At 43.1% G+C, this 15,834-nt stretch overlaps 1 protein-coding gene across 2 annotated transcripts in view; it reads left to right on the plus strand.

Moving 5' to 3' along the window:
* Positions 1-479: 479 nt before the first annotated feature.
* Positions 480-15,834, plus strand: part of lmln (leishmanolysin-like (metallopeptidase M8 family)) — a 22,339-nt gene continuing 6,984 nt past the window's right edge. For both annotated transcript variants that reach the window (XR_004898145.1, XM_031295030.2), the window contains exons 1-12: positions 480-956; positions 2,188-2,291; positions 2,393-2,423; positions 3,598-3,680; positions 6,224-6,341; positions 7,325-7,503; positions 8,088-8,193; positions 9,449-9,543; positions 9,691-9,808; positions 12,521-12,628; positions 14,659-14,846; positions 15,698-15,830. Coding sequence is in view for 1 of the 2 variants with exons in the window: in XM_031295030.2 (XP_031150890.1) it covers positions 822-956; positions 2,188-2,291; positions 2,393-2,423; positions 3,598-3,680; positions 6,224-6,341; positions 7,325-7,503; positions 8,088-8,193; positions 9,449-9,543; positions 9,691-9,808; positions 12,521-12,628; positions 14,659-14,846; positions 15,698-15,830 (1,398 nt within the window). In the remaining variant the exon portion in view is untranslated. The remainder of the gene's footprint in view (positions 957-2,187; positions 2,292-2,392; positions 2,424-3,597; positions 3,681-6,223; positions 6,342-7,324; positions 7,504-8,087; positions 8,194-9,448; positions 9,544-9,690; positions 9,809-12,520; positions 12,629-14,658; positions 14,847-15,697; positions 15,831-15,834) is intronic.

Here is a 15,834-nt window from a genome sequence, read left to right on the forward strand (position 1 = left end):
CGTGTGCATGTGTATATGTGTGTGTGTCTGTGTCTGTATCCATGTGTCTCTGTGTGTGGATGTGTGTGTATGCATGTGTGTGTGTGTGTGTGTTTGTGTCTGTGTGTGACTGTGTGTGTGTGTGTGTGTGTGTGTGTATAAATGTGTGTGCGTGTGCATGTGTGTATACATGTGTGTGTGTGTATGTGTGTATGTGTGTCTGTGTGTGGATGTGTGTGTATGTATGTATGTATGTGTGTGTGTGTGTGTGTGTGTCTGTGTGTATGTGTGTGTGTGTTTGTGTGTGTGTGTGTGTGTGTGCGTGTATAAATGTGTGTGCGTGTGCATGTGTGTATATGTGTGTGTGTGTGTGTGTGTGTGTGTGTGTGTGTCTGTGTATACGTGTGTCTGTGTGTGCGTGCGTCCGTGTGCCTGTGCGTGTGTGTGTCTGTGCGTGCGTACGTGCGTGCGTGCGTGTCTGTGTCAGACAACTACTTCCCCTCCCGGGCACAACAACAGTCTGTGGGTGAGTCCTCGAGTTATTAGACGATCTTTGGAGTTCTGCGCTGACATTTTCCTCTTGAGTGAGTCATCTTTGTAACAGACGATCTTCGGAGCAACACACCAGCTGTCAGGATAAATCTCGCCCGGTGTATCTTCTGCCTCCACTGCTGTCTCTTCTCTTCAGATTTAACCTCCCCTCGGATGCTTTTTGTTTTTGCGGGGATGCGAAATATGTTCTGATTCACCCTGCAAGCGATGAATGACACGAGCACCGAGGGGACCGGGCCGGCGGAGGTTCTGTTGACGTCGGGCTGCCGAGCCCCGCTCCGCATCGGAGGATGGAGCCGAGGCTGAGCGGGGGTGGCAAGCCGTCCGTATCCCGGTTCCTCGGCCCTGTCCTCGTCTTCTCCATCCTGGCTGTGTCAGTGAGTTGCCATGGACCGTGCAAACACCGGGTCCCGCCTCCCGAAGAGGTAAGCCCCAAACCAAGCTAACTTTAGCTAGCTGTAGCTCTATGGCAGCGGACGGTTGAGGCTAGAAGGGATACAGCTAACGTTAGCTGAGTACTATGGCAGCGGACGGTTGAGGCTAGAAGGGATACAGCTAACGTTAGCTGAGTACTATGGCAGCGGACGGTTGAGGCTAGAAGACATACAGCTAACGTTACGGCGACGACAGTGAAGTTTAGTTAGCTGCGGACGGGAGAAGCTAGCTAGCACGCTAGCTGTAGCGGCTACTTAACGTATCCGTTTATATTGTGGGCTAAGCTGTAGCTGTTAAGGACTAAGCACTTTAACACTTTAAACTCTGCAAATGTTCATACGGTTACCAGGTGCAATGCCTTTTTATTTGTGTTTTTTAAATCTTTTTATTAGTTTTTTATCTTGATTTTATGTATGTATTTACTGCTGTTGCACTGATTGACACCAACGTTGTGTTTATACAATGACAGTAAAGTCTCTTGAACAAACTACTTTACTGTATGTTAAACGTATAACACGAGGCTACTACTTAATGTTGACTGTGTTTGATAGCAATAATCACAATATATGTAACGTTACTTCCATGTATTCATTCCTTGAATCTTCAGTATAACGGTTCAGCTTTGCCTGTGTTCCCCTAGCAACAACAAAATATGACTTCCGGCTAGTTTTCTTCAGAATAAAAGCGCTGTCTTTGCAAATCTAACATTAACAAAAAGATGCATTTTAGCACTAAAAAGCGCCAAAATACATCCTGTGGAATGTTTTTTGTTGTTGTTGAAAAGTATGAAACCATTGAAGGAGGATTTATTAAAGGACTGTTGTATAAGACTAAACTAGCTAAGTGTGTGTGTGTGTGTCTGTGTGTGTATATGTGTGTGTCTGTATATACGTGTGTGTGTGTGTGTGTATACGTGTGTCTGTATACGTGTGTGTCTGTCTGTCTGTGTGTGTGTGTGTGTGTGTGTGTGTGTGTGTGTCTGTGTATACGTGCGTATGTGTGTGTGTCTGTGTGTGTATATGTGTGTGTCTGTATATACGTGTGTGTGTGTATACGTGTGTGTGTGTCTGTGTATACGTGTGTGTGTTGTGTGTGTCTGTGTATACGTGTGTGTGTGTGTGTGTCTGTCTGTGTGTCTTAGTTTCAGCTAAGTGTAAGTTCTATCTCTAACGCCCAGCCTCAAGCTGTGTGAATGTGTTGTGTTTTCTCATCTTCTTTTAGCTCGTCCATCACGTATACTTGAAGCCTGAGCGCCTGACGAAGAGGAGCTCCCCCGACAACCTTCAGCTGAAGATCAAGATCATCTACGACTACAGTGTTGACCAGTAAGTACCGCAGCCGCTGAGACAACTTCTAAAGCTGCACATTTGATAGTTTATCTTTTGAATTAAGCGCCAGTTGTTCCCACTTTCTGCTCTCTCCGCAGGCTTCCTGCAGACAAGAGGAGACTGGTGAAGGTGAGGAACGCCCGAGAGCTTAAAGCCTACACAACAAGTCATAGAATCATAAGATGACTAACTTTACTGAAACGTATGAGTGAGTCCCAATGTTGTGCGTCTCGTGCACACAGATGAATGCCGATATATCTACTGGTGACGGTGATGCACCAAAAAAACACAGAAAAGAATCAGCAAAGACAGGGAACAAGATGGCTTGCAAGTTAACGTGCAAGTAAACAATGCAGGACTCCAAATACGAGTGCAGTGCCCGTTTGGAGCCCGAGTCTGTTCAGAAAGGACTGATTGCTTGGTTCCCCACAACTTTATTCAACTGTAAGCTCGGCTCGGCTAAGGCTCACCTAGAGATTCGGCGTGTCCCCTTGTTTTCGTCTAGCCGTCACACATCCAGGTAGCGATGAGGCTTGGGCAGGGGAAGGAGGGAGCCCCGTTAGCCCGGGCTAGGGAGGGAGGGAGCCGTGTGATTTTCTTTTTTTTCCCCGCTTGTTTCCTGGACTGCTCGCTCGTGCAGGTGATGGTGTAATGTAACTAAGTACATCTACTCCAGTACCGTACTTCAGTACCAAATGTTGAGGTACTTGTACTTCATTTGAGTCTTTTCTTTTCATGCCACTTTCTACTTCTACTGCGCTACATTTCAGAGAGAAATATTGTACTTTTTACTCCACTACATTCATCTGTTACAGCTTTAGTTACTAGTTACTTTAGTTACTCCACTACATTCATCTGTTACAGCTTTAGTTACTAGTTACTTTAGTTACTCCACTACATTCATCTGTTACAGCTTTAGTTACTAGTTACTTTAGTTACTCCACTACATTCATCTGTTACAGCTTTAGTTACTAGTTACTTTACACATTAAGATTACTGCTCACAGAACACATGTAGTTTATAAAATCTGATGTTTGATTCTAAAGTAAACTAGCCGACAATATAACGGCTACAAGTCACGCTGAGATGATTAGACCATTACACACACAACTGGTTGGATCCTTTACTCTTTCTACAATGGGAGACTGATACTGATACTTACAGACATTTACTGAAGGAACATTTCCACTCTAGGACTTTAACTTATAACAGAGTATTATCACAGTGTGCTATTAGTACTTTTACTGCAGTACGGTATCTGAATACTTCTTCCAACCACTGGTTGTGTGTGTTTTCTCCTCAGGATAAGCTGTTTCCTCCGGCCATCGACTACCTGCAGAGGGCCTTCAGTGTGAGGCGCAGGGTGGGGCCCGTACTGCTCAGCAGGTGTGTGACCCATCGCAAAGTTTCAGGCTACAGCTACACAACTACACTTTTCATTTTTAAACAGCGAGTTTGATCTCCAGTAGCAGAACTTATCTCCGTCCCAGTGTTTCTTTGGGATTATTTTTTAGCGGTGGGGGCAGATCTGTCCGAACAAGACAGGTTTTTTTTAACCTTCGTAATGTTAAAAATGTTTTTGCAGTAACGTTACAGCACTCGCACGCCGCGTCTGATAGCGGGTTAACGTTACATGACGTCCACAGCAGGTTCGCATTTCTCCGAAAGTTGATTCAGACGTAACTTTTTCGCTGCAGACACACAAAACGGACTGACGAGTGACGATAGACGCAGTGTGTGTGTGAATGAATGAATGAATGCTCAGCCAGCCAGCGCCTCCTCGCTATATCGGCATTATGCACGGCCGTAACTAACATGTTACTGTCTTTACCTCTTATCAAATCGCCTGAAGACGACACCAGGCTGCTACAGTATAATGTAGGGGGAATTTGTCCGAAAAGGCCCTGAGGCCAGTCTAATCTGACTCCAGTTATCTAATTCCTGCGCCTTCTTTCACACGGACTTAAGTTTACCAGAACACAAGGATCAATCTGGGACGAAGAGTTCAGTTAAGCAAAGTTTACTGAGTCCAGCATGAGAGTTACAACACAGCTGTGGGTTCACAAACAGAGACTAAGTTTCCCTAGCAACAGACATGAAGTCAAGGCTCGGTCCACCAAGTTGTCCTCTGAAGCGAGACCCCGATCTGTTCTCTCCCTTAAGCTTTTATTCCCCCCTCACAGGAAGGTCTCTTCTTGTTTCTAGGCAGAAACTGTTATCTTCACACACACAGACACACACACACACACACACACACACACACACACACACACACACACACACACGGCAAGGTCGGGGCCTCTGTGTGGTGCAACTTCCTCGTCTGTTCTCGTAACTTCAACTGTCTGTCTGCTTATCTGTCTGATACACAATGCAGTTTTATGCCATGTAGGGCCTAGGGGTGGTACGGTTCACAAAATCCACGGTTCGGTTCGTATCACTGTCTTACGGTCACGGTTTTCGGTTCTGTACGGTTCTTGTTATTTTATCTTTTAATATTTAACACTCCAGAAATATACTTAAGCATAGCGCTGGGCGATATGGCAAAAAATATGATCACGATAATTTTTTCTATGTTGATCAATATCGATATTTATCACGATATATAATTTGATAATGCTGCCAGGTTGAAGAGTATCCTGATAATGACGGAAGCCTGAAGAAACCAGAGGGTTCATTAGTTAAACTTTAGAATATAGTTGATTAACATAAAAAATAGAATAACATAATGTAACATTGAACTGTGCAAACACGGCTTGGTTTAGAATATATTGTGTGATTAAAAGAATATATTGAATAACATCTAAATGTAAACATTTCACTTTGCAAACATGCTTTATCTGCCTTAACAAAACAGTACAAGTTAGTAATGTCAATGCAAATAATGTAAATCAAACTAAAAGCTGTGACTACTATCACGTTCACTTTTCATATGGGGCAATGGTCGCAAAACACGACACCATTGGTTGTTGTTTTTCAGCCCCGCTAGTGCTGCTAACAGCAGGATAACCACTAGGACGTTGGTAGCAGACTAACGTTAACATGGGCCCGCATTCTCAAACCCTGTGTTCGCTGGAATGGGACCTTTTCAACTGACAGAAAAGATTGGTTGTGTTTCCCGTCTTGGTCGACACCGACCGACGGCATATTTTGCAGACTGTGTTAATCTGTGCTTCGTCGCTTTTGAGATATCCAAACCACTTCCATATAATTGACGTTTATATTGACTGTTACCTTTTTTGTCAACAATTTCCTCAGCTTTGGATGATGATGCAAGTTCACTTTCACCGTCGCTTTCATGCCCGTGCCCCTCGGTTCCACTCATTTCTTCACCGCCGGTAGCTCAAACAATGCTCTGCGTAGGAAATGGGCGTGTACTTTGATGGGCAAGCCAAAAACTTCTTCTTCTATTGACGTAAGCAAACAACTTTTGGTGCACAATACCGCCACCTTCTGAAATGGAATGGCATTTATTTCTGCTGTGTGATAGGCTGTTAGATCTATCCAAATCGAGTAAAATATGTCCAACTTAATCATCGTTATCAACCGGAATTTTATTGCGATCCCATATCGAGATCGTTTTATCACCCAGCCCTACTTCAGCATATGATATATAGCTAAAATTAGCATATTGAATGCATGTTGCACAATACATGCACACAGTGGCAGTTCTATCTATTGTTTTATTACCGCTGTCACCATAGGTAACATGAAATCCAAAATGTTCCCACACACCAGACTATATACGACGCATGGAAATGTGGGAATGTGGATCTTAAGAAACCTTCCTGTAGTTGCTCTAAGATTTGTCACTACTTTAAGGTGCAAGACTTAACAAATGTTTGTTGGTTATGATGAAGTCAGGGTGCTGAAACTCGAGTTAGTGCCGAGTTAGTGAACGTCAGTACTTGTTGTCTCCGTCGTCCCAGACAATGTTCAACCAACCAGTACCTGAGGAAGAGAGATGACCCTCATCGCTACTGCCAGGACGCCTGCGCCGACATCACGCGGTGCGGCCCCGTCGTCGTACCACAGCACCACCTGCAGGTCAGGAAAGCAACAAACTAAAGAAAAACTGCCTTCACTTCTTGCTCTTTAAAGCAAATATCCAAGTCGTAATGCACTAGCTCGTAGCCTCGTAATACTCCAACTTATTAAGTTTGTACAACTTTATTTCTCCGTAATATTCCAACTTTTTCAAACGTTTTTATGACTTTATTTCTCCCTAATATTCCAACTTTTTCTTAACGATTTTATGACTTTATTTCTCTGTAATATTCCAACTTTTTTTGAACGTTTTTATGACTTTATTTCCCCGTAATATTCCAACTTTTTCAAACATTTTTACGACTTTATTTCTCTGTAATATTCCAACTTTTTCAAACATTTTTACAACTTTATTTCTCCGTAATATTCCAACTTTTTTCAAACGTTTTTACGACTTTATTTCCCCGTAATATTCCAACTTTTTCAAACATTTTTACGACTTTATTTCTCTGTAATATTCCAACTTTTTCAAACATTTTTACAACTTTATTTCTCCGTAATATTCCAACTTTTTTCAAACGTTTTTACGACTTTATTTCCCCGTAATATTCCAACTTTTTCAAACATTTTTACGACTTTATTTCACGATATTATTCAAACTTTTTCTAAAGTTTTTACGACTTTATTTCTCCGTAGTTTCTATCAGATATTGCGATTACGATTCATTTGAGATTTCTTATTTCTTTTAGCCCCATATTCCAACGTCTACGATCATGTTAAATAAAGTTTAAAAAATTAAAAAATCCACTGAAAATAGGACATTTCCGTAACATTATTTAAGCGTTTATTTTTGAAAAAAAACCAGTAAATATAATAATAAAAAGAGTAGTAAGAAATGTTAAACCCAATGTTACACCCAACATTGAACTAAATATTTCACTGATTGATAAATCTTTGCAGCTGTAATCTTCTGTATTTCGTGACCCTCACAGATGACCATGTAAACAGTCTCTTTGTCCGCTGTCTTTGTATTTCCCTCGCAGCAATGCAAGGTGTGCAGTGAGTCGGGGAAGTCGTGCGGCCCCGTGGGGCCCCCGGATGGCCCCGGAGTGGAAGGCTCCGACTTCGTGCTCTACGTCAGCGGCATCACCACGGAGCGCTGTGGGCAGGAGAACATCGTGGCCTACGCTGCGTACTGCCAGCTGGAGGCGGAGCTGGACAGGTGGTGGTGGGGGGGGGGGGACACAATGTTACTCTGGTTCAGTTTGTCGTGTCACACAAAATATTTATAACTTAGAGTATAGAGCTAACTTTTTTATTTGTTATTTTTTTATTTTTACCTAGTAACTGTCAAGACACGCCCACACGTGTGTGTGTGTGTGTATGTGTGTGTGTGTGTGTGTGTGTGTGTGTGTGTGTGTGTGTGTGTGTCTAGTTGTTCGCCTCAACCAAAAACACAGGAAATGTTTTCAAACTGAAATGACACAACACTCGTAGGCAGAATTTAGCAGATTTGTCGACTTCGATAAATTTTCCCCCAGAAGCAGATTTTCATAGTCAGGCTGTGAAAACTGTGAGTCGGCTGTGTGGTCACACAAAAAAAACTAAGTTGTTTTTGTTTTTTTAAGTGACAAAAATGTCTGAGAAGGCCACAAAAAAAGTTGGAAAAAGCAACAAAAATGTATATACTCATGGCAACCAAAGTACAAGAATCAGCAGGAAGATATAACTGCATCATCTGCACAAACAGGATTGTGTGACTTGTCATGATACCCTCCCCCCCCCCACCCAATGTGTGTCCTCCAGACCAATTGCCGGCTACGCCAACCTGTGTCCGGCTATGATCTCCTCTCTGCCTCAGGAGTTTGAAGGGATGCTCTCCACCGTCAAACATGAGATCATCCACGCTCTGGTCCGTGCAGAACAGCTTTCTTTCAATCTTCTGTGGCTTTTTTAGTGTGTGTGTGTGTGTGTGTGTGTGTGTGTGTGTGTGTGTGTGTGTGTGTGTGTGTGTGTTCTTGTTGTATATTCGTGGGGTCCAAAAACCGGGAGTCCAGTATACTTGTGGGGTCCCGACAGCTTTGTGGGGCCAAAATGCTGGACCCCACAAGGTTAAAGGTCTGTTTGAGGGTTAAGACTTGGTTAAGGGGCTAGGGAATGCATTATGTCAAGGACGGGTCCCCACAAAGATAGTGAAACGTGTGTGTGTGTGTGTGTGTGTGTGTGTGTGTGTGTGTGTGTGTGTTGCTAACGCTAAACCTACCAGACCCCATGTAAATAATCAGTGCTTTTAGTGTGTATAGAGCCAAGATATGTTCACATGTAAATCGGTAAACTATGTGTTTATTATTATTTTGACCAAAACTAAAGTTGTGATTGGAAAAGTGGAAAGACGACTCAAAACGGTATGAAGCAGTATGAAAACACTTTTTGGATGGTTCGGACCAGTTACAGGAAGCTCTGGCAGGCTATCATCGTTTCATAAGACCGAGGAAGCTCCTTAAGGAACAGCTCGGTGCTTACGTGTATGTGAGAGAGAGAGTGACGGTGAATGTGCTCAGAGCAGACAGCTGTCAGCTGTCAGAGCAGAGAATCCATCAGCAGTTTACTTGTTAAGTGGTAGTAAATGTACAGCGTAGGTTTCCGTTAGTCTCTGAATAAATGCTGCAGCTCCTCAAACCCCAAGTAAAGTTCCCGTGTCTCGCTTCTCAACAATGCAACAGAACAAAAAGAGCCGCCAAAAACTCAGACAGAGAGAGGATACGAGAGGACGGGGAAGCCCGTCTACAGACCAATCGGTTACAACTGTCGGGAGACGCAGCTCACGTATGTGTTGACGGCAGGACATAGTTTTGTCACGTAGAGATCTTTAGTGTGCTTGCATAACTGCAGTGTGAAACCAAAACTTACCGGATCAAATGTAGACAATGGAACAAAAACATGAACCTTGGTCCGGACTTTCAGGTGTGAAAACGCCCTAAAACTTCTTCTGAGCACAACTCTGGTAAACACAAGCGAGTGAGATGAATTGATTGCGGTTTGAAATTTGGCCACTTTAAGCACAGGTGTGAGCGTAGTGTTCACCCTGTTGAGAACAGAATGTGTGTGTGTGTGTGTGTGTGGATGTAAACGTGTACATGTATTCTCTCTCTCCGTGTGTCCTCCAGGGGTTCTCAGCGGGTCTGTTTGCCTTCTACCACGACGATGACGGCAAACCTCTGACTCCTCGCTTCGCCAGCGGCCTGCCCGCCTTCAACGAGACGTGAGTACAGCTCAGCAGGGTGCGCCCATGATTTTAACGGCTCCGGTCCGCTGATTTTCACAGTTCAATATCTCTGTTGACGTGTGTGTGTGTGTGTGTGTGTGTGTGTTTGTGTCTCTGTGTGTGTGTGTGTGTGTGTGTGTGTAGCCTGGGTCTGTACCAGTGGAGCGAGGCTGTGATCCGGCCGGTCGGCCGGCTGTGGGACATCAGGGGAGGACTGATGGTGCGACACCAGGTGCACGTCCTGGTCACTCCCCGAGTCGTGGTGAGAACCAATCACTGAGCAGAACGTCTCGCAGCCAAACTCTGGAAATAACAGTTTGTGAAGGGGGGAGGGGGCTCCAACAGAGCGATAACACGGGACGGAGAACCTCCAATTGAATAAGTGGTGAACCCTAGAAGGGGAAAGGACCGGGACAACTCCTATTAGTTTTGGCATTTATGTGTATCTTGACTTTGCTATAGGTACCGTTGTTCTGTGCGTGTGACATTAACCTGCTGTTGTCCTCGGGTCTAATTTGACCCGTTTTTGAAAGAGTTTCTTTATCAGAATTTTGTGTTTCTTTCAACCAAATTGTCAAAAAAAAATAAAAACGTGGATGGTTCCATACAACGCTCTAAATCACATGTGTCAAACTCGGCCCCTTGCAGATTTTGATCTGGCCCACACATCAATTTAGGTTCTCAATAGAGATGGTCCAATACCATTTTTTTGCTTCCCGATACCGATTCGGTATCGGCCGATACAGAGTACCGATCCGATACCAGTGTGTCTCATATTTTATTATGTTTTAACAAGTATATACTACTATCTCTGTATGATGATATGATGTATAACAGCTGTATACTACTATCTCTGTATAGATGTGATATTATTTCTATCTTTGTTGTCGGTCTGGCTCAGGTTAAACTCTTTGTGAAACACAAACAATGAACGCCACAGAACTTTCTGTTATTCTCCAGTTTGACAGTCAGTTATAACGAAAAATAACATAAATAAACTACTTCAACGTAGATTTTCTTTAGGCCTTTATGACGTGATATCTGATCGGTGCATTAACTCCAGTACTTCCCGATACTGATACCAGCGTTTTAGGCAGTATCGGAGGAACATCTCTAGTTCTCAATAGGTTTGGTTGCTTTTGCGATCTTTTCTATTATGGCTATTCTTGGTTGGTTATTCTTTTTGGGGCTTTATGTGGACCAAACTGTGAGTGAGAATATTATATGAGACATGCAGTAATACAGTCACAGATATTTGACTTTTTCTCTTAAATAAAAGCATGTCCTAACCTCTACATGTCTGGCCCTGGATGTGATTCTCATGTTCCAGTGTGGCCTGTAGTGACGTTGAGTTTTACCCCCTTGCTCTAAATGATCAGCTGCTTTCATTGAATTTGGGTGTTTTATTCAATTTTATAGCATTTGAATTTTTTTTTTTTTATAAAATAACGTTGAAAAAAGTGACAGAAATGTCAGAAAAAGTTTCAAAAACGTCACAAATAACCAACAGAAATGTCCCATAAAAAAAACGCAGAAAAGTACAGACAAAAACATCGGAAAGAGTGACATAAAACATTGAAAAAAAGCTTCAAAAACATCGGGAGAATGTGACTAAATAATGTCGAAAAAAGTGACAAAACCATCGGGACCAAAACGGTACATTTTGACCCAGAAAAACTAAAAGTTGCCGACGGGGATAGACAACACCAGGGTTAGGACTTAAAGAATCAGTAGAGAAAACTACAGCTGCACAATATATCGTTTTTCATCATCATCGCGATATCAACTGCTGCTATAAACACATCGCCAAAGAAACTCTTCGATTTTTCTGTTAGTTGAGAGAAAATATCAGCAAAAAATTACACAGGTGCTGCCTTTTATACTCAACTCAATGTTCAGTTAGTTCAATAAAAGAAAGTTGGAAATGATTTCCTTTCATTAGTTTTAAACTCAACGAGCAGTTTGTTGTGTTTTATCAGAATACACTGAGAACACTTTAATACACAGGTGTTAAACTGGAGGCCCGTGGCCCGAACACGGCCCCTCCCAAACTTTGATCTGGCCCTCACATCAAGTTAAGGTTCACCGTAAATTTTGGCCTTTAACCTTGATTTTTGGCACCTAGTTTATGTTGCTTTTTCCTTTATTCTTGGTGTTTTTTTTTTTTAACGTTTGGGCGCCTTTTTTGGGACATTTTTGCCGCTATTTCCATAATTTTTTCTGCTTTTTTTTTTAGCGTTTTTGTCGCTGTTTTTGACTTTTGATTTTGACTAGATGTGCACCAAACCATAAATGCCAGAAATTCAAACTGTCAAACTGTAATTACATGACACTCAAAGCAGAATGTGGCAGATTTGCCAACATTGAGACTCAGAAATTCCCCCAGAAACAGAGAGTTTAAAAATGCACCAAAAGTTGGGGAAAAAAAACCTGGAAAAAAAAGTCTTAAAAAGCAACAAAAATGTTGAAAAAAATGACAAATTAAAAAATAAAAGTGACAAAAACGTTGGAGAAAGCTACAAAAAAGTTAGAAAAGGCAACAAAAATCACAGACACACACACACACGGACACACACACACACAGACAGACAGACAGACACACACACACCGAGACACAAGCGCACACACACACGGACACGCGCACACACACAGACACACACACACACGGAAAAAAGCAACATGCAGTAATACAGTCAGAGATATTTGACTTTTTTGATGAAATAAAATCATATTAATAAACTCTACATGTCTGGCCCTTTATATGATTCATATTTTCCAGCGTGGCATTTTAGAGACGTTGAGTTTGACTCGCCTGCTTTAATATCTGTTTATTTATCACCAGTTATATCGTTAACGTGATACCCAACAAGGCATATTTCCCTGATATGGTGCAGCCGTAGAGCAAACAACGTGCTGGTTCATTCTGATGGAGACAACGGGGAGCTGTTGATCCTCATCCTGTTTTGGTTTCCAGGAGGAGGCCCGGAGACATTTTAACTGTCCCATCCTGGAGGGGATGGAGCTGGAGAACCAGGGCGGGACGGGGACCGAGCTCAACCACTGGGAGAAGAGACTGCTGGAGGTAATCACATCTCCCCTCTGGGGGGCTTTAGCTTCTGAACAGGGCTGCACAATATATCGTGTGTGTGTGTGTGTATATACTGTATATCCTTTTATATCTATATATATATATATATATATTTTATATACCATCGCTATATTAGTCTCTCCTAGCCAGACCTTCCTCCACAGTGCTGCGGAGGAAGGTCTGGCTAGTCCACACAGCATTCCTGGATGGGAGAAAAACGTGCTCTGGACATACACAGAAGTTAAAAATCCCAGTGACACCTCTTTCCTCTGCAAATCTCACAATTTGGAACTGCCTCTGAAAACGGGCGAATCTCAACTAACCGCCGAGTTGATGTCAACTCGGCGGCTCCTCCTCATTTGACTCTGGTCTCTACCTTTGTCACGCCCCAACATTTACATAGACTACACCACTGATCTGAGATCAGGTAGTCTTCTGAATAGGTCGCACAGATCTCAGAAATTGTATACATTGTTCATCTGCTATTTCATCACTAAATTCTTTTTAAAAAAACTTTTTAATGCGAGAAGTCAACTATGTAGAGGTCAAATATGTGCCGTTTTACGAAAATTGATGGCTAATTGCAAATGTTGTCCGACTGTGTGTCGCAGTCCAGCAGGAGCTCAGCAGGCTACTTGACAGCGGCCGGTGCTGCCTCAACGCCCGGCGTGTCCTACTTCATAGACTCCGGCTCGCTGTGAGCTAGCTGGATCTCCGTCACGGCCGGCAGCCCGCGGCGCTCCATTCCCGCGCAAAGTCACTGTTTCTGGGATACTGGACTACCAAATGCCGAGGCCCTGATGTGAGCTCCAGGGCCTGCAGCTAGCCGCGATCTTTACCCATAGGATTGGAGGGACAGTAGCAGCTAACGAAACCCCTCGTATTCACAAAAATGCATAAAATTGAAATCGGACACAAGCTGTAGCTTTGTAAGACCTTGGGGTAGCTGCAATATAAAAGGCGTCACAAAATTCAAACTGTAAATATACTCTAGTTATGCTGGCAGCCGGCCAGCTCCGCGGAGCCCCGAGCCCTGGTAGTCCAGTAACCCAGAAACTGTGACTTTCTCCTGGGTATGGAGCACAGCGGGCTGCCGCTGTCTCGTCCGACTGTGTGGACCTCCTGAAGTCCGACACGTCTTACCAAATTTGCAATTAGCCATCAATTTTCATAAAACGGCCCATATTTGAGCTTTATATAGTTGATTTCTCGCATAAAAATAGTCTCAGAAGTGAATTTAGTAACGCAACATTGCATTGTCTGAAATATAAGACCTGCTGTCTCGTCTCCAATGTATGTGTATGTGGTTCACTCAACCAATCAGCGCGCAGCTCATCTAAATATTCATGAGATATTTGGAAGAAACGCTGTCGTTCCAAATAGGGCCAAAACACAGGGACACATAAAGGCCCATAGAATAGCACCCGGGCCCAACCAATGTTACATACCCTATTAGGAGACCTCAAGGAACAGTGTGAAATACCCTATATAATCATTCTATCACCCCTTTAAACCAATCACAATCGTCTTGGGCGGTGTTGAGTTGCGGAAGGGGGCTGCTGCAAAATAACCTCGGGGAAGGAACTTGTTTTGGTGGAACGTGTACGTTCAAAAGTAGTTTTAGACTTAGATATATCGATGTGGATATGATATAGATATATTGCCCAGCCCTAGCTGAATTGTAAACATTATATGTGTACCCTTTATGTACATACTTTGTGTCAGCACTAGGAAAGTGTTTATTTAAAATGTGTCTGTGGGGCGCCCTCTAGCTCACCCAGTAATAGCGCGCCCTATGTAGGCTGAGTCCTTTGCAGCGGCCAGGGTTCGAATCCGACCTGCGGCCCTTTGCTGCATGCCATGTCTATCCACTGTCACTGTCAAATAAAGGGAAAAGCCCCCAAAAGTTGTCTTTAAAATGGGTCTAATTAACCCTGTAATGGATGGGCCGTGTAAGCAGCCAGACATGAAAATATTCATTCATTCGTCTTTCTTTTTCTCCTCCTTTTCTCTTGGTCCCTCAGAACGAGGCGATGACGGGCTCCCACACCCAGAACCGGGTGTTCTCCCGGCTCACGCTGGCCATCATGGAGGACAGCGGCTGGTACCGGGCCAACTACAGCCTGGCGCAGCGGCTGGACTGGGGCCACGGCCTCGGCTGCGACTTCGTCATGAAGAGCTGCAAGTTCTGGATGGACCGACAGAGGCAGAGGTCACCTGACGTAACCCTAAACACTCACAATAACTCCCATCACCTCAGAGAATATTCACTCTAGCAGCCCTAGCGGACTCGTTGTCTCCATCCCAGATCTTTATCCCTACAAAAACGCAGGAAAAAAAATCAACAAAAAAACATTTATTTTTTTTAAACGCTGAAAAAAGTGACCAAAAAAAATCGGGAAAAGTTTTTTAAAAAAATCATAAAAAACATTGGCAAAGGTGACAAAAACCTTTAAAAAAAAATAAATAAATAAATTTTAAAAAATGACAAAAAATTGGGGGAAAAGTGAAAAAAACATTGGAAAAAGCGACCAAAAACTTGTAAAAAAAAAAAATTGACAAAAACAAAATTAATAAAACGCTAAAAAATTGAGAAAAAACAGTGACAAAAACATTTGAATAAAATCGACAAAAACGTCAAGAAAAGTGTCGAAAAATAACATTAAAATGGAGAAATTTCAACCCAGAAAAACATAGAGTTGCACGGTCGAATGGAAGACAACACAAGGGTTAACTGGTTATCTGATTAACTGCTGATACAGAGTCCGATTTCCCTCGGTTTGTGGAAGGATTAGGTGTGCGTATTTGGTGGGGGGCAAAATGCAATTGTCCCGTCCATTTTGCGTCTCTTTGTGTCTCCCTTTGTGGTAGTTTTGTGTCTGTTTCCACATCATTTTGGACCGTTATTATCACCATATCTGTGTCTGAAACGTTGGAAAAGCTGGAGCAGATGATACATAAATCATTCTCAGAAAGCTTCAAGATCAAACGTAAAGCTGAAGAAGTTCAACTCCGATCATTAGATCTGAGAAAAGGCTTTTAGTGTTGCGTTTGTGTTTGCAGGCGACACTCGGTGACGCCGTACTGCGACACGGTGCGAGCGTCTCCGCTGCAGCTGACCTGCAGACAGGACCAGCTGGCCGTGGCCGTCTGCAACCTGCAGAAGTACCCACAGCAGCTGCCACTCCATTACCAGGTAC

Source organism: Sander lucioperca, chromosome 8 (assembly GCF_008315115.2).
Source record: "Sander lucioperca isolate FBNREF2018 chromosome 8, SLUC_FBN_1.2, whole genome shotgun sequence".
NCBI classification, from domain to species: Eukaryota; Metazoa; Chordata; class Actinopteri; order Perciformes; family Percidae; genus Sander; species Sander lucioperca.